The 18,691-nt window shown below is 45.6% G+C and overlaps 1 protein-coding gene across 1 annotated transcript in view; it reads right to left on the reverse strand.

Annotated features, from left to right (window-relative positions):
* ADCK1 (aarF domain containing kinase 1) overlaps positions 1 to 18,691 on the reverse strand; it is a 155,050-nt gene that overhangs the window by 26,281 nt on the left and 110,078 nt on the right. The window contains exons 6-7 of the mRNA XM_054972008.1: positions 15,288 to 15,446; positions 11,203 to 11,319 (exon numbers count right to left, since the gene is read on the reverse strand). Coding sequence (XP_054827983.1) covers positions 11,203 to 11,319; positions 15,288 to 15,446 — 276 coding nt within the window. The remainder of the gene's footprint in view (positions 1 to 11,202; positions 11,320 to 15,287; positions 15,447 to 18,691) is intronic.

The following is an 18,691-nucleotide window of genomic DNA, read 5'->3' on the forward strand; positions in this document are numbered from 1 at the left end:
ATGGCTTTCTTCGGGGCCTTCCGCGTTAGCGAGCTGGTGGTTGGTTCTCGATGGGACGCTTCATGCAGGGCCGTTGCCCTCGGGGATGTTTCCTTGTCCAGGCACATGGTGGCTATCACCTTGCGGAGGTCGAAAGCAGACCAGCAGGGCCGGGGGGTTGTCGTACGCCTACGGGCCCTGCGGGGCCAGGCCCTATGCCCCGTCGCGGCGGTCCGCACCTACCTGGCAGCCCGCCCCCCCCTCCCCGGCCCCTTCCTGGTCCATGGCGATAGTTCTCCGGTCACCCGGTACCAGTTTGTCTCTATCCTGCGAGCAGGACTCCGGGCCTCCGGCCTTCCCCCCGCGGAATTTGCCTCCCACTCCTTTCGCATTGGGGCTGCCACGGCAGCGGCGGGCCTGGGTCTCCCCGACCAGGTGGTCCAGCGCCTCGGCCGCTGGAGGTCCAGGGCCTTTATCTCCTACATCCGCCCCTCACGGGTCCTTACTTGCTGACCTTGCCTTGTGTTCCCCCCCGTCTCCAGGTCACCGAAGGAAGGTTTGGGTTTGCGGCCATAGCATCGTTCACTGGGCCGGGAAGTACGCGGCGACGTCCGGATGGGGGGCCCACCTTGGTCTGGACGACTCCGTCGAGATCCGCTGGATTGGAGCCCGCGGCATGCTGTGGGAGGCGCTGGTACCCACCTTGGTACACCAGGCCCGCCGCCTGGGGCCACCCGACGCGCTCATCATCCAGTTGGGTGAAAATGACCTCGGACGGCGGGAGGGACCGGAGCTCCAGCGGGCGATGTGCGGAGACTTGGACTACTTGCGGGGCCTGTTCCCGGGGACTTTCTTCCTCTGGTCGGACTTGCTCCAGAGGCGGGTGTGGCGTTACGCACGGCATCCAGAGAAGGTCGACGGAATCCGCCAGAGGGTGGCCCGCGCCATGTCTCGATACATCACGGAGGGGCAGGGCCTGCTGATTGGGCACCCGGACATTTCTTTTCGGTTGGAGGCGCTCTTTCGCCCAGATGGGGTTCACTTGTCTTCCTGGGGGCAGGACATTTGGCTTCAGGACCTGAGGGATGGCCTGTTGGAATGGTTGAGGTTGTAGGAGCGTTGGCGGGAGCCCCTGGGGCGGCTCTGGTGGCGGTGGTCATGGGATCGGATCTCTTTGCGGGGATCAGGGCATGCCCTGGTCCCCTGGAAGGGGATCCCCTTATGGGATCTTGGGAGTGGGCCGGTGGTGCATGCCCAGCTCGGGGGCTGTCGGGGCGGCCCCACTCCCAGGTGGCAGGGGGGATCATACAGGGGTGTACACCCAGATGATCTCCCCTCCGAATGCCACTCCTGGTTCACCCCCCCCTTCCAGCACGGGTCTGAAGAGGGGTGGGGTCATCGGCTGGCAGGCGGGCCAGCCGATGCTTTTGCGGGATCCGATCCTCATGACTGCCAATGCTCCTGTGTGCTGTTTTGTTTCCTGTCAATAAAGTTTGGCCATTTTTTCCCCATCTGTACGGTGTCTGGGGTGGTTCTTGCCGCGCCGCTGCACTCCCTGAACCCTTGCAATAGGCTGCAAGCGCGAACGCCCGACTTACCGGGCGGGGAAGTTTGCTGCCGATGGGGGAAGGGAGGGCAGCGTGGCTGGCTGCCTGCGAGGCCGGCCGGCCCAGCATGCAACGGGCCGGCCGGCAGCCAATAGTTTCAAACCCAGGCGGCCAATCAGGGGCCGCCTGGGGGGGCGGGGGCTTCTGCCGGACCTGGGGAGGTAGGCTTCCCTCAGGTCCGGCAGTGGGACATAAATATCGGTGCCGCCCCCTCACCCCTGCATTCGGGCTCGGCGGCGACAACCCACCCTCCGCACCCTCTTTTATTGCATTTTGGTTTTATGCTGTTTTGTTTCAATTGTCGGCGGTGGTCATGGGATCGGATCTCTTTGCGGGGATCAGGGCATGCCCTGGTCCCCTGGAAGGGGATCCCCTTATGGGATCTTGGGAGTGGGCCGGTGGTGCATGCCCAGCTCGGGGGCTGTCGGGGCGGCCCCACTCCCAGGTGGCAGGGGGGATCATACAGGGGTGTACACCCAGATGATCTCCCCTCCGAATGCCACTCCTGGTTCACCCCCCCCTTCCAGCACGGGTCTGAAGAGGGGTGGGGTCATCGGCTGGCAGGCGGGCCAGCCGATGCTTTTGCGGGATCCGATCCTCATGACTGCCAATGCTCCTGTGTGCTGTTTTGTTTCCTGTCAATAAAGTTTGGCCATTTTTTCCCCATCTGTACGGTGTCTGGGGTGGTTCTTGCCGCGCCGCTGCACTCCCTGAACCCTTGCAATAGGCTGCAAGCATTAAACATATGATACATCACTTCAGAGAAATGGTATAGTCCATTCTATCTCCCCAGGACTGTACCAGTTCAATGTGAAGATCTTGCTTTTTCACTGTAGAGTTCTGCCCACTCCTCTCTCAGAGTACACCTGGGCTCTATAAAGTATCACAACATCATAAATCTCCCTATAGTAATACTGTAGCACATAGCATTGCTAATTTTGCCAAGTTAGCCCTGAGTCTTTGACTGCTGTTGAAGAGTCAGAGGTGCCTGATATCTATTACATCTGGATCACCTCCTCCTCACTGCACATCTGCTATGATAGCAGTTCTCCAAAGCCAGCTGGCTGAAGCACTGAGATGAGACCAGGCAAGGAAAAAGGTTTTATAGTAAGGTGAAAAGCATTGTAGGCTTTCTGGATTTGAATCCCAGTTTACGGTCTGACATTCTAAGCTTGGGGGATAAATAGCTCATAATGGTGCCTCCAATGCCAAAATGACAGACTCTTGCCACATCCTTGAGGTTAATATTTGGAAGAGAGATTTGAGATCTTGTAAAAGTAAAGGAAAGATCTAAGGCCCATTCAGTAAGAGGACAAAAAGGCTTACAAAATGTGCTGAAATTTCACTGCAGTTACTACTCAAAATCGTCATGGTGGGGGGAGTAGACTTACAATGCAGAGCACATATACCTGAGATAATTCACTTACAGCTTTTTATTACTGGAATAATAATTCTTGCATGGCATGAGCAGTCTTCAGCCCAACAGAAAACACACAAATAACATTTCTGTGACTGTTGTAGCTACCTGATGCCTCCAGAAATTGTATGTTTTGACAACCAAATGGCATCTAACAACTGGGCTCTCAAGCTGTCCCCAATTAGTAATTTTCAGTAAATGTTAGATTTGTGGGACAATATACTTTATCTGTATGGCTCAGAGGTGAGGGAGATATTCAAAATGAAGAGAAGTGCTATTAGTGTGGAAGTTGAGAGAAATGGGGCCATAAACAAGACACACAAGAGATTCAGATTAAGTAGATCAAATAAGCAAGATTCAGAGAATGGGGTTTCTGCTATACCTGTGCCAACAACAGCTAGCTCACCATGGACACAAAGTCTGGGAAAGTGGGCAAAGGTAGTTGTAGCATTCTTAGGGGATTTCCAAAGTAACTGGTGCAGAAAAGAAGCCTATGGCTTTTCTAGGGACAGTGGCCTTTAGCAGAGGTACTCTCAGAAGCCTAGTTCACTGACAGAAGCCTATCAAATTAGTATCACCATCACTGGCAGCTTCGGTTCACTTCATCCCAACCTTGTGGACCCCACCAAATTGTTTACATTTCTGACTGACTCAGCTGAGCAAGTACTCCATAATTATTAAGCTCAAATGGTATTTGCTAGCAGCTTCGTAGCAGCACCTTAATTTTTGTGAAGGAATTAATCTGTGTCGATGAAAAACATTCATTCTTCAGTGTTTCTCCAGAAGGAAGTAAAAACACTTGGCCAACCCTGATCTCAATCTCCTCTCCCTCCCTTATTCCACTTTTCCTCCAAGTTGTTCAGGGCAGCATACAGAGCTCTACACTCCATTTTACAACCATCCTCACAACCACCAAGTGCAGTAAGTTAGGTTGAGAGACACGGGCTGGCCCAACTCACCCAGTTAGTTTGCTGGCTGAGTAGAGATTTGAGCCTAGGTCCCCTTCATCCTGGTCCATTATTCTAACTATACCACTGGATCAACAGCATGCATCTGAATTGGGGTTGCCAACCTCCAGGTGGGACCTGGGGAACTCCTGGAATTATAACTAATCTCCAGTCTCACTCTCTATCTCAATTCCTCTGAAGAAAATGTCTGCTTTGGAGGGTGGAGTCTGGGGCATTATACCCTACTGAGGTTCCACCCCTCTTCAAACTTCACCTCCCCCTGGCTACACCTCCCAAATCTCCAGGAACTTCCCGACCTGGAGTTGTCAACCCTAATCTGAACACATTTGTGTACTGCAATATTCTTTCTCTGTCTTCTTGGTTTTTATAACCTCAGATGCCGTGGTATCAGGGAAGTATTTTGCCTAAAGAGCTTGTTCCTAATTATGCATCCGTGCACCTTCTCTTTGCCTCTGCATTCATGACAAGCCTGCCTCTCCCGTCTTCCTCCCCTCTGTCAGTCCTCCAGCTATGTTTCCATTCTAGGCTGCACTTGCACTTGAATAAGTAACTGTTCCACAGGCAGATATTTCAGTGTTTGCACTTGTCTTTAGAAATCAAAGGCTTCTCTGATTAAATGCCATTACAGTCCAGCACTTGGACGGATCCAGAGAGATTAATGTGCTTTTGGGCAGCTTTAATGATAATCCCGCTACAGACGGCATTAAGTAAATGTCAGTAACCTGGTTTGAAGGGAGCTTTCACCTCGGGGATCCTTTCCATTTAGAGAAGAGAGGCTCAGTCTGCTTTTCGCAGCTGCATTATTCTACAAAAAGAAATCCTGCTTAGTACAGATTCTTCCCTGCCCCTCCCAGCTAAATGTGGCAAGATTTCTTTAGAGGAAAGCAAGATATTGAGGTCATAATCAGGGGGCACAGAGAGGCTGTAGGTCAGTGCCAGGGTCCTCCAGACTAAACATGGAAGGTCTACAATCAGAATCTCATGTGTTTTGTTTTTTTAAAAAATTAGCATTCCTGTGCATCAGCTTTAAATATCAGGGAAGTGGAACTGAGAACAGGTTTTTCCTTTGCTTCTGCACAGTTTCCCTGATCTAAATTGCCCTTCCTTACTTGCAAATTAACTTCACGGGTACAAATATAGGTAACTTCACAGGCATCCAGGAGGGCCATCTTAGATTAAGGAAACAGCACTATACAGGAGACAGATGAAGCACCCTCTTTCCCAACTTCACTTTCCTTATATTCAAAACAGCTGTGCTGGTCTGCTATTTATTACCAAAAAAAAGTGAGGATTCCAGGTTATGTATCTCTGACATCCTATTTAGTTTGATCCTAGAAAACTGAGTTAATAAGGCAGAAAAAAGACTGAGATTATTCAAACTCTGAGATTGGTGCACATCACAATAATATTCCATTAAGTCACTTCTTTCTGCATAATCCTTTGTGAAGAAATACCCTTCACCCAAGAATTCACCCCAATACTCCAATGGTTGTGGCAGCTCTTTATCCAAATATAGGAGCACAGCAGCAGACCAGTAGCTGGTAGAAAGAAGTAGGTTGGAGAAAGGAGCCATCAACCTCCTAGCACATAGTACACTAGCTCTTAGTTATGCTAATGGCAGATCAAAATGGGTAGCCGTGTTAGTTTGTTTGTAGTAGTAGAAAAGAGCAAGAGTCCAGTAGCACCCATAAGACTAAAAAAAATTGTTGAACGACTGCAAGTTCAAGTAACACTAGCCTGTCCTATTTAAACATCACTAGGATAAGAATGGAGCATAAGTTAGGGAGAGGGGGCTGCATGTTTTCTCCTTTTCTTTGTTCCCTTGCTCAGCCTGAAACGTGTGAGCAGAGTGTGATATCTTTTTATTTGTTTATTAAACTTTATTATGCTCTAAGTCTGATCTCTAAACACCACACCTATTCTGTCTTCCTTCTGAAGTGTGGTACTGGGGAGAAGCAGCAAAGAAACTCACCAACCCTGGAGCATGACAGTGCTAAATTGCAAAGTTGTGATAGACTGCCCCTGTGCTAGCTTGTGGAGTGAAGCGGGCAGGCTCAGCAACACAGTGACTCCAGCTGGTGGATGACAGTGTCAGAGACTTTGGTAGCAGTGGTTACCCAATTTGGTTTTGGTACCACCTGGATGTGACAGGAAGGAGCAATGTTGCCAAAGCAGAGACTTGGGTATGGCTATGGGTTATTTTCAATGTCTCAGAGGCCCAGAGGAAGGAGCAGGGAAGGGCTTGCAGGTCTGTTCTTTTTAGGCTTGCCAGCTGCCTGCTAATGGAAGGCAAACTACTGGCAATGTGCCACTCTGCCTGCCAATTGTTGGTGATTGGTGGGAGGAGGCAAGCCATCAGCAAGCAGCCCAGACAATTCCCCATGCACTCACTCCTATGTGCACACAATGATGTCACTTCTGGTTACACTGGAAGTGATGGCATTGCACAAGGGCCAATTCTTTAAGAATCGACCATCACATGTAGCACGCATGTGCTCCTGCACCCTGTACAATGGCATCCCCTCCAGAAGTGACATCATTGTGTGGGGCACAAGGGCACATGTGTATGAAAAGGATAACAGTTAAGTAACTACAGCCCCCAGACCTCCTCACCCTCTTGCCCTCCTGATGGTTTGCCAGGGGAACATGGCAATTCTAGTTCCTTCACACCCTTGCTATAGGTAAATGTAAGAAGACAAACTGGAGGCAAAGAAAGGAACTAATCATAGTCAGGAACAAGGAAAACTCCTGCTGGTATAGGACCAGGCCAAAACCAACCCACTGACCCCTTTCAATCACATATAAGTACTGGCATCTGTTGCATGACTGAAAACTATTTGCTCTTTTGCCAAAACGGAAGGCTGACTTAGGATGTAAATGGACAAGATGTGGGAGATCCATGATCTGGTCACCTGAAACCTAGTGAAAAATCTCTGGTGGGGAACTTTGATTAGGAGGAGGATCAAGGCATGAGAAGAAGTGAGTTACACTGTGTCCCTCACCATGCCATTTCCCCAATAGACCTACCCTCCCTCGGTGTGTTTTGCTGTCTGGAGGGAGAGGGAACAGGTTCAATACAGCGGCTTGTCTTTTATTCCCCTACCAGGGCTAATAGTAGCTTGGGAGGAGGGTGTGATTTCTAATGGGAAATGGTGTGAGGTAAGGACTAAAATTCCTCTCCAGCACTTTACAACCACAATCCAAATCAAGGGGCTTTTGATTGCTTTTCCATCTTCAAAAATATACCAGGAGATCCAATCATGAAACTTTCCACAAGTCCCACATTTTATCTTGTTGAGCCCTAAGACTTCAATGTTAAGGTTGCTTATTTTAAACCTACAGGACTTTGTTTGTTTGTTTGTTTGTTTGTTTGTTCCATCTTTCTCCCCAATGGGGACTCAAGGTGGTTTACATAATTCCTCCGTTTTTTCCTCACCTTATCCTGTGAGGTAGGTTAGGTTGAGAGTATGTGACTGGCCCTAGGTCACCCAGCAAGCTTCCATGGCAGAGTGGGGATTTGAACCTGGTTCTCACCATGCTGGCTCTCTTTACTTCTGAATTAAATAGGAGAATTATGTAAACCACCTTGGGTCCCCCACTGGGGAGAAAGATATGAATATTCCACACAGAACATGAAGTCAAATTTAAGTGTGCTCTAGAAACCTGTCGCGTCTTCCACTATATCTGGTCTTTGGAGGTGACAGGGTGGTCTGCTTCTGGATCAAACTATTTAGCACAGTTTTACTTGTGAAGACCTGCTTGAGAAGATATTGGAGCTCTGATTCCACTGAGTGGCACAAAAGGACATAATGTCAGCATATGGGCATTATATGGAGGCTAACAAAATGTCTACCATTGCAATGGGTGGAATTCATGTACAGGAAAATTTTGTAAATTGTAAGGACCTCTGAAGGGTGCACAGTTCCCCTTTGCAGAATCCCAATCAGTGCGGGCCAATTAGTTTTGCTTGCACTGCAACAGAGTTCTTTCAATACTTTATATGTCTCCTTATGACTGAATAGCAGCCATTTACTTATATGGGAAGAACTAAATCATGGATACTATTGTGGTGGGTGCTAAGCATGCTTCCTATTCCTGGTAATTTCAGTGACCACCCCCCCCCCCCCCAAACACAGGGAATCAAGCCTGTGCATACTTTCTTAGCCCCACTTTTTAATCTCCATAGTCCTACATTCAATTTCTTAGCCAGTCCAAAGTGTGATGGAAAATAGTATAAAATATGGAACCAATATTATATAAAATATGGAACCAAGGAAAGGCAGTGTTTTTAAATTCTAATTTTCTTTCACACTGCTGGCAATTAATGCATTAATGTGACTTCTGTGGTTTTACTTACATTTGTGAGCAATTATTTCTAGTGGAAAGTAAGAGAATACAGATGTAGCCTCTCAGAAGATAATGAACATATGACTGGATTCCCCCTCTGGTATATTCTGAAATGCCTATAATTGGTGCGGAGTGAAGTCTGCCACAGAAGAAAAAGACAACGAGGGAGGGACCCTTCAGACGTCAGCGCAGACAGACGTACGGATTAAGTACAATTGATTTTATGCCAGGGGCTTCTGATAGCTACTCAACAAAGTGGCATTTTGATGCTCATCAATACTGCATCGGGAGAAAAGCAGGCAGCGCTGATTCCATGAGAATTCGCTAACTGGAAGGACAAAGTTGACAGGCAGAACATATCCCCATCTTTTACAAATAGGACAAAATTCCTTCTCCCCAGCACTGCCTCTCAAACTGCAATCCCCAAAGTCCCAGCTATATACACCGTGTGCACAGGAACCACGGCACCAGCCAATGAAACAGGACTGAATTGGAAAGGAACGCGAGATCTTTTGGCACGAAGCACTGTTATTCCACAATTCAGACAGAGAACAGACCAGAAAGGCACACTTTATCACAAAGGTACAGACTATAAGGTAGTACAGAACAGCAGACTTGGGCCAAATGATCATCCATTTTGCTTTTTAGACTAAAAGCAGTGTTTTGAGGGATAGCCAAAATGGCTCACCCCAAATACAAACATATGCAAATATTCATCAATTCTAATTCCCATTCATTCATCTTCCCTGTTCCCTTTCTCTGCTGCTGCCTCAGCACTAGTTTTTTTCAGTCTCCTTCCTGAGAACAGTCATATTGGCTAACTCAGCCAATCAGCAATCACTGTGAACTTGATGACATTGAAGTCCTATAGAGCCAGCCAGATTTGACTTCATGATGACATCACTGAGGGAAAACTAAGACACCTGAGAGTAAGGGTAGTGCTTCCTGGATCAACACCAAATAAGCAAATACTGTCCCTTTTAAAGTCCCCCCCCCAAAACCCAAAGAAGTGTTTTCAGCTCAACACAAGAAGACCGCAATCTATGTTGGAGCGTGACCAGTGCTACAAGAATGGCAGCCTAAGTTTTGCAATCTCATTCACAGCCACAGCCTGTTTTCCCCAGTAACAGGATCTTCTTATACCATGCGGACTGCCCTCAACAATTTGAGGCAAATGTAATACTCCCTAAGATCCCTTCCCAAAATGAAAAAAAGTCTCAACAATGGCCCCCATTTTACAGACCAGATAGCCCAGGTGAGCCTGATCTTGTCAGATCTTAGAAGCTAAGCACGGTCGGCCTTGGTCAGTAATTGGATGGGAGACCTCCAATGAAGACCAGGCCTGCAGAGGCAGGCAATGGCAAACCACCTCTGTTAGTCTCTTGCCATGAAAACCCCACCAGGGGCACCATAAGTCAACTCTGACTTGAGGGCAAAGACGCATACAAAATGGAGGAAGGTTTAGTATGTCACACAGGGACTCTTCTCCCCCACTCTCCCTCCTGTGGTAACACAAATGTCTCTCACAGAATATATTGTCTTCCATTTGTGTCTTCCTGTGCTGCTAAGCTGTGGCACCCCTTTTGGGGAATTTTCTTAATATATGGATCCTGAGGGTCAATTCACAAATAGTACATAGGTCAGGAGTCTCCGCCCTGTATCTGTGTAACAATCACATGTGACTGAGGCTTCTCTTCAGGTCATGTGCACATGGTGCCTGATTCAAATCATGACTGCAGTGTGCACGAAGAAAGGGCTTCAGCCTCCCCCGCTGTATCATTTTCCTGATTGGAAACAGTCCTGGGGGCACTGAGAAATCAGCAGAGGAGAGGGAGGCTGAAGTCTTTGATCCACACACACCACAGCAATCCAAACTGGGCATTGTACATGCACAGACTGAGAACCTCCAACTCACGTGTGACTGAGATACATAGTGGAGATCCCAGATCCAAACTATGTAGTTGTACATGTGAATCAGATGGATCCTTCCCAGTATGGTTTTGGTTGCCAGCTGGAGATAAAGCTATTTGCTCTGCTAGGCTGAGTTAGTCCCTGCTGCTAGGCTTGATCTGCTGTTTTTCTGTAGAGTTGCATTGGTCATTTTAAAATGTGGTTTTAATTGTGTTTCAAGATTTATTAATGTATATTGCTATCTGAGCTTGAAAAGCAACACAAGTGCATTAAATACCTGATAAAGAAAGAAACATGTATACTTGAGCAAGGCCTCTGAGCTGTAGGATTCCATACATTTCACCAAACACTGCGCAAAGCTAGGGACATAAAGATACATCCTTTTGTTTCTTTTCTTTAGTTTTGTTTTGTTTTCTATGTTGTCACTGTGAGCTTTTTTGGTTGTTGTTGCTGATATACCTATTTCAGTTTGGTTTTTTACAACATTTTTATACCAATAACATTAATGGGTGCAAAAATTATGTTTAAAAATGTGTAGTAGGGAAACTTTGGTGCAAGGAAATAGGAAAACACAAAAATTAACACTCAGGGGTTCAGGTCACGCAGTGGAAAAACAAAAATTAACCAGAATTTTCAAGCAGACATGGTAGGATGGCAAAATTCAATAGCATCCCTAACTCAGAACATCCATTAATGCAGATAAGCTCATTCTAAGATTTAGACCATGTCCTCTATACATTTATGCAATCATAGACAATTTCCAGGTTTTAAGAAGTCTTTCTGATCCTTACAGATTGAGGAGTCTCTTTAGTAACAGTGCAGAAAAACTGACTATATTTTCTTTGTTCCAATGTTTCTCTTGTGCTAGTAGCTTTAATAACTGCATGATTTCAGCAATTCCTAGTGATGTTGCTGATTCTGTTTCTCTGGATCCCTGTCATTGGTTGAAGGTGATGGACAGAAGGAATACTACCTCATTGACATTGATGCCATTCCTTTCCATGTAGGCCTTGTCATTCACCTGTCCACCTTCCATGAACTCCATGAACAGAACACGCCTTGTTGAGAGATCCCAATAAATCTTGGGGACCTGAAACACAACACAAATCTCAGTACAAACCATGGCATGAAGACAAGCAGGAGTGTAGGGCTCATCATGAACCAACCAGTAGTAGGGTTGCCAACTCTAAGTTGGGAAATTCCTGGAGATTTGGGTGAAGCTTGGGTGAGTGGTGTTTGAGGAGAGGAGGGATCTCAGCAGGGTGTAACAGAGTCCACCCTCCAAAGCAGCTATTTTCTCCAGGAGAACTGATCACTGTAGTCTGGAGATCAGTTGTAATTCTGGGAGATCTCCAGGCCTCATCTGGAGTTTGGCACCCAAATTGGGGGGGGGGGTCTAGTTTCCTGAAGGGACACTCTTGACAAAGGCCTGGCATGAGTAGGCTCTCCATCTTGGCTGCTGAACAACAGTTTTGTTGTTTGTTTGTCAGCTCACAGGTCAGAATGTTGAAAGACAAGAGATGAAGACAATATTGCAAGCTTAGAATGACTTTTCTATCTATTCTGTGGATGAAACTGTACATAAGATCTGCTTTGATGGAACAAATGAAGGTCCACATAATCCTAGATTCTGTTTCCACAGCACTAGCAAGATGCATGATGTGAAAGCATATGCTAGCACTTCCAAACTGAATGACAAATGGTAGATCCAATTGAAATGTCTCTGAATTCTGCAGAATCATGCTTGTTAGAACAAATGTACAGAAAATCTTTTTTGTAGCCCAGGATAACAAAGACAATGGTGGGGAGAAACTGTCAGTAGAGGGGATGGAGTGGAGAAAGCAGAGATGGGGCCAGAGGGGGTGCTAAAAGAGGTGACTGGGGCAAACAGGAGAGTAGAAATTGGGGGTTAGCAAAGAGGGTGTATTTGCCTCCCTCAGTAAGACTTGAAGGTTCCCTGCTTGTCTATACAAACTTTCAGTAAATGTACCATTTGCAGTATCAACAGAAAGACATGGTGTAAACTTGATTAAACCAACTGCTTTACAGTATAACCTTATGCAGAGTTTTCAACAGGCTTAGATTTCAGTGGTTTCAGATGGGAGTAAGTCTGCACAGGATTGCACAGTTATTTGCCAGACTTCCCACACTGACCCTTGGTGGTCTCCTCCAATTCCCACTCCAAACAATATTATTATACTTTCATGGGACTTTGATAATGAATGGCTGTGCCATATGCCCTACAACTGTGCCCCAGTAAGGAATCCAGCCCTTCATAAGGCTATAGTGTCTGTTTTTGCCTGGTCATTTAAAACATGTACCATTGTTGCAAAGTTCTGAAAACAGCCAATAAGTAAAGATTCACAGTACAGTCCTAAGAAAATCTGTACCCTTTAAAGTCCTTTGAAGTCACTTAGGTTTAGAAAGATGGGACTCTCCTTAGGGTTGCACTGTCTATCTCCCAGTCCTAACTGAACAAATAAAAAGTTGAAGGAGTTCAGCAAAAAAAGCAGTTGCCCACTGCCAAGAGTCAGAGAAGAAATCAAGAAGAAGCCTATGTTCCCAGCCACCATTCTGATGAGTAAAATGATGTTGCTCTGAGTCTGACATCATTCCATCAACGAAACCATTGTAGAAGTGCTAAAGACTTCTCCGATCCACCAATAAGCTTTGGAAGTTTTCAGCAGCACTAGGGAAAAGCTTCATATCTCACAGGTAAGGTACATGCTGTGAGTACATTGCATATGTCTCAGGTTCCATCCCCAACATTAACCATTTCAGGGTCAGCAGAGCCTGCAAAAGGACTTACCAGGCAGAGCCTGCTTTTTGTTCGAGGGTGAGGAACTGCACGCATAGTACTTGCCTGCACACATGGTTTTCCATCCAACTTGGGACTGAGCTCTAGGGTCCCTTTTATTTCACAATAAAATCCCAGTGTCACTGCATGTGCTAACTTGAACTCTTCCTTCAACCCCATCTGCTATCAGTGCACTGATTCTTAAACCTATTGATCCCAGAGGCTGGAGCTTATTTTAACCCTGAGTCAACATTCATCCCTTTTTTAAAATTTACAGCAACAGTCAATGGTGGTTATTAAGCCGTGTTGCTCGCACGAAGTCTTTGGCGAGGTTAAATTATTCACAGACATTTCGCCCTAATGCCTGCACGTGGAAACAATTTATCTCTGGCTTTACAAGCTCAACTGGGTTCACAGCAAGAAATCTACTTCCCTGCTGTGCTATTTTTATTTTTTATTTTGGGTGGGAGGGGAATTATTTATATAGGAACTCAATTCCCCTGCTGCCTTTGGGGTTGATGAAAACATCTTGGAATCGACGGGTTGGACGGGGGAAATCTATTATTTAGCCATTTTTGCAGCAATTTGTTATTATTCCCTGAATCGATATTGCAGCGGCTCTTTAACCCAGCAAGGACGTGATTGGCTGTCTCCATGGGGATTTGCTCCACACTCTCCTAGTCATTGCAGCAACAACAGCCACAACTCTCTAAGGCACTTGCCAATGCTCTTGATAAACATTTACTTAGTACAAACTATCAACCTTTGGCCTTTTGTGCCATTTTAAGACCCATTTGCTTAACATCACATGAAAGGACAATTGCAGAGTGCCACTGGACTGTATTAATGTTCAGAAAGGGCTGCCCCACGGACAGAGCTTGAGATCCTGGGAGCTGGGGCTTCACACCCTTCAAAATCCTTCAGAACTCTTGCTATGGACAGCCACGTGGGAGAGACAAGATGAAACTGAATCTGGTCAAGTCAGAGGTGGCAGTGATGCGGGAAGCTAATGCTCAAAAGGGGATTTGAGCGTCCAACTTGAGACCAAGTCAGATTACTTTTGGAAGATGAGGTGAAGGTTTTAGGGGTGCTCTTCAACTCAACTTTCTTGATGGAGAAACAAGCTGGTATACTTGTTATTATCTTCACTTCATCCATAAATCATTCTCTATTCTGGACTCAGCTGACCTGGCTACACTGATCCTTGGGCCTCTAACTTCTAGATTGAACTACTGCAACATGTGGCCTATGGGACCTTAGAAGCTCTGATAAGCACAAAATACAGCTGCCTATCTGCTTACAGAGGTCACTCACTCTTCTAATATTATACCAAATCTGCACTCGTTACCTATCTGGTTCAGGCTTCTGTGATGAAGCAGCATTGCATGCAAACCGGACCCTCCATACATGTAGCCACCATTCAGTTATGGCAGCCGGGAAGCACATCTCCGACTCTTGCACTGTCTAATGCAGCTGGTTTACAGATTATACATGTTATTATTTTATTTATTTATTTACATTATATTCTGCTTTTCTCACTGAGACTCAAGGAAGACTACTCAGTGTAAAACAAAATGATCAACTGCTCAGTCAACCAATAAACAATGCAATAGGATTTGGATTGCAAAAATTTGAAAACACATAAAAATCTGATACAGAGATGAAACAAAGCATAAGTATCTAAACTTGACATGTCAAACAATGCAGAAATTACCAAGTAGAAGCATACTTACAGCAGCAGATGGTATGCAGTAATATAGCCTACATTTCCTATCCCTTTACCAAAGCATCTTTCTGAACCATTTCCTTACAGCACAGCCCTATTACGTGCGTTAAAAAAGCCCTCTTGAATAATTTGGTTTTTCATAGTTTACAGAAAGTCAGGAGAGTGGGAGCTTTCTTGACCTCTGCAGGTAGGCCATTCCATAAGGTTGGGCTACCATAGAGAATGTGCATGTACGGGCAGTTGTTGATTTCGCCCAACTACAGAGTGGCACCTGCAGAAGGCTCTGTTCAGATGAGCAAAGTTGCTGTGGCAGAGCATGGAGGAGAGGCAATCTTGCAACATGGGGGGCCAAGGCCATGAAGGCCTTTGTATGTGATAGGCGATACTTTGAATTGAGCCTGGTAACTGACGGGCAGCCAATGGGGTGACTGCAAAATGGGAGTGACATGCTTGCTCCACCTGGCTACTGATAATAACCAAGCTGTGGTGTTCTGCACTAACTGTGCGTGCACCCTCACATACACACACAAAGTACCTTCAGAAAATCAAAGCGTTTGAGCATCTGAGCCACCTTCTCAGCATTCCGCCCCTCATTAAGGAAGTCTAGCTCCAGAGGCAAGTTCTTCTTGGCTTCTTCTGCTAACCACATGAACTCAAAATCTGGAAAGATCTGCTTCACAGCCAGGAGGAGGACCTGAAACCATGCAAGAAAATGGTAAGTTTCCAAAAGGCATCTGGAAAGTGGTAATGCAATGCCAGAGAATACCAGGAAGTCAATGCTAAGAGGCAAACCAGACGTGACAGCATCGGTTCCATGCGTTTAAAGACAAAACTACCCCAACCACATAGAATGAGAGAGGAGATGTGTCATCAAAATTAAGAGGCGAACAAGTGAGATCCCTGCCCTTGCCGGCTAATATTCCCATACCTTCTCCTCCAGAATACTTGTCTTAGTGGAACTCCAACCATAGAAGTTTGTTTTATTTTCCTTCATTCATAGCCCACCTTTTTCACTGAGATTCAAGGCAGATTACAAATAGTTCAATCAGCAAGAACCTCCCACAAACAATGCAGTGGGCCTAGGAATACAGAATTTGGGGAACAGTGCAGACAACCACCATAATAAAACTGTCTATGAATGACATAATGTAGAAAGTGGGATTGGGACAGGTTGGGAGGAGAAAGCTGTGAGTTTCCTGTATTGTGCAGGGGGCTGGACCAGATGACTCTTGGGATCCCTTCCAGCTCTAACTTTCTTTGTTTCTAAGGAAAGAATACAATGCAGTAAAGGGATGGTAGTTCCTACAACAAACATTGCTACAGACTACGAGCCTCTCCTTTATAAAGGAACCTCATTAGCTGTTCCATTATACTCCTACAGTTTTAGTTCCTTTATAAAAAAAAACACCCTCCTGAACTTTTCTGTTCTGCAAAATGATAACAGAGTGGGGGCCTTTCTGACCTCCTCAAGAAGGCCATTCCACAAACTGGGAGCTGCCGCAGAGAAGGCGCACAAACAGGCAGTTGCCAATCTCACCCATTTGCTGGGTGGCTCCTTCAGAAGATTCAAATGGGTGACACTGTCCTAGTAGGGCATGGCAGGAGAGGTAATCCTGCAGATATGTGACTCCAAGGGCATTAAGGGCTTTGTAGGTGATAACCAGAACCTTGAACTGAATCCAGTAACTGATTGGTAACCAGTAGAGTATCTGTAGAATGGGTATGACATGTATGTTCCATCTAGTGCCTGATAGTAACCTGTTGCATTCTTTATCAATTGGAGATTCATAGTTATTTTTAGGGGAAGGCTCAAGAAAGCACATTGGGATATATTAGCCCCAAGGTAACCTTAGTATGGATCCCTGTGGATAGATCAGCCAAGTCAAGGTACCTTAACTTTGCAGCTACTTTAACTTGCTTCTTCAGCAATAATGCTGTATCCAGAATAGCCTCTAGGCTCTTAACTGAGCCAGTGAGTGTTAGAGGGACCCCATCAAAAGTGGGAAGAACAATGTCCTTGAAGACTTCAGTTTTCCCAGCCAGCATTCCTCCAACTTGTCAGGATTCAGTTTTGAATGGCCTTGGATAAGTGAAAGCTTTTGAGGAGACGGACTACAGATACCGTGGTCACTGAAAGGGTTCCGTGCCCTTCATTCAGGTGCCCTCCTAACATCAGTCTTTGGGTGTGATTGGGCAGGTTCCACATTTCAGTTTGGCCCTCAGTGTGTAAATTTCAGGACCACACTCTCCTAAGTCGGCTTATTCCATCTTCAGCACTCCCAACATGGCAAACAAGAAGCTTCTAGAACATCTTTTTCTCATTGTAGAATTAAAGGGAATTTAAGGCTAAGTCTGGGAACAGGCACTTGTTCAAAGAGGGGGAAGTGATGTGAGAGAGGCATCATTTCCCATGGACATGTACGCACACATTTCTTTTCTCCCAGTGTCAATCAAAAAGCTGTTGCGAGTTTTTCAAACAACACAAAATCTGCAAAACTTGTTTACTGGAGATGAAAGCAGGATGAGTGTGCACACCATAAGCAACAATCCCTCTTTCAAACTTCCTTCAAGCATCTGAAAGAACTATTTGTCTGCCTCCAGCCTTTGAATGCAAGAAGGCAGCCCACAGGGACAGTGGTGAAAACTAGTTTATGAAAACCTATATTCTAACATCCATCTGATTGACACTGTTTTTTCAGTTTTTTCTTTAAAAAGAAGTTGTTGCACTCTCTTATTCTAGCCTCAAAAACTGATTATCTTACATCCACACATGTTGTGGATGGAACAGAAACTCTTACTATTGGGACTTCAGAGTAGTTGCTTCATTTAAGAGATTTACCTGAGATACTCTGGGTGATGAGTATACCTCTTCCAGAGTTTCCAATCTCTAACCACCAATTTTTCCCAAAAAGAGATCTTACTCTAACAGTGTGGTACCACATAGAGTTAAGTCAATGTCCGCTGAGATCAATGGGCTTACATCAGAATAACTCTGCATAGTATTGCACTGCAAGTAATTTGACCAAAAGTTTAAAGGCATTAATGTGGGAAGGGTTAAGCCTAGAGGACTCCACCAGATCAATATATCCAGGTTCACTTAACCAAGAATTTACATTTACTATTTAAAAATGCAGCAAACATAAAGCTGCAAAAATAAATTTTTTAAAAATTGTTTCTACCTTAATACTCGACCTAGGTGATGAAACAGGCATATAGTTTATAGCTTACTCCATTACTGGAGACCCCTACCAAGAAGCAGTTAGAAACCAGAGATCCTCTCTGCCTTGGTCTTATATAAATACTACACAGAAATCAAAGTGTACATAACTCCCTACTGAAGGCAATTTTATAGACTCGACTGTATACTTAACAGGAAATTTAGCTGGAAACTGACCTGAGGATACAAATGTAAAACAGGAGTCAAACTACACATTAGGATTTGTAATATGTAGTGTCTGGGTTCCCCCCACAGGACTTTGACAAACGGAACACATTTCCCAAGTCTGTGTGGCCCCAATTTGTATAGGCATCAAGACACGGGAGGAGAAGGGGCTTCAGTCCCGCCCCTGCAGTTTTTCTAACCTAAAACAGCCCTGTTTTGTGCTATTTGCCCCATTGCAAAGGCGCACATGTAGTTATGGGTTACATGTGCAGAACTCCAACCCAGACACTCCATATAGTTTGACCCTAGGCCAGGGGACTGAGAAGGTTCACTCAATGAAGATTCTTATATTTGGATGGCTCTAAGGAAACCATTTCCCAAGAGGCAGGGTCTTGTCCACAAATGTGGATAATAAGCTCGTCCAAGCAGGCCAATGAGACAATGTTTGGGAATCTAAGCAAACTGTAGCCACATGCAGCCTCACTACTTAGGAATGGAAGAAGTATGCTAGCTAATGCAGACACAGACTTAACAAAAGACTACATTTTACTTAATAT

Source organism: Eublepharis macularius, chromosome 2 (genome assembly GCF_028583425.1).
Source record: "Eublepharis macularius isolate TG4126 chromosome 2, MPM_Emac_v1.0, whole genome shotgun sequence".
NCBI classification, from domain to species: domain Eukaryota; kingdom Metazoa; phylum Chordata; class Lepidosauria; order Squamata; family Eublepharidae; genus Eublepharis; species Eublepharis macularius.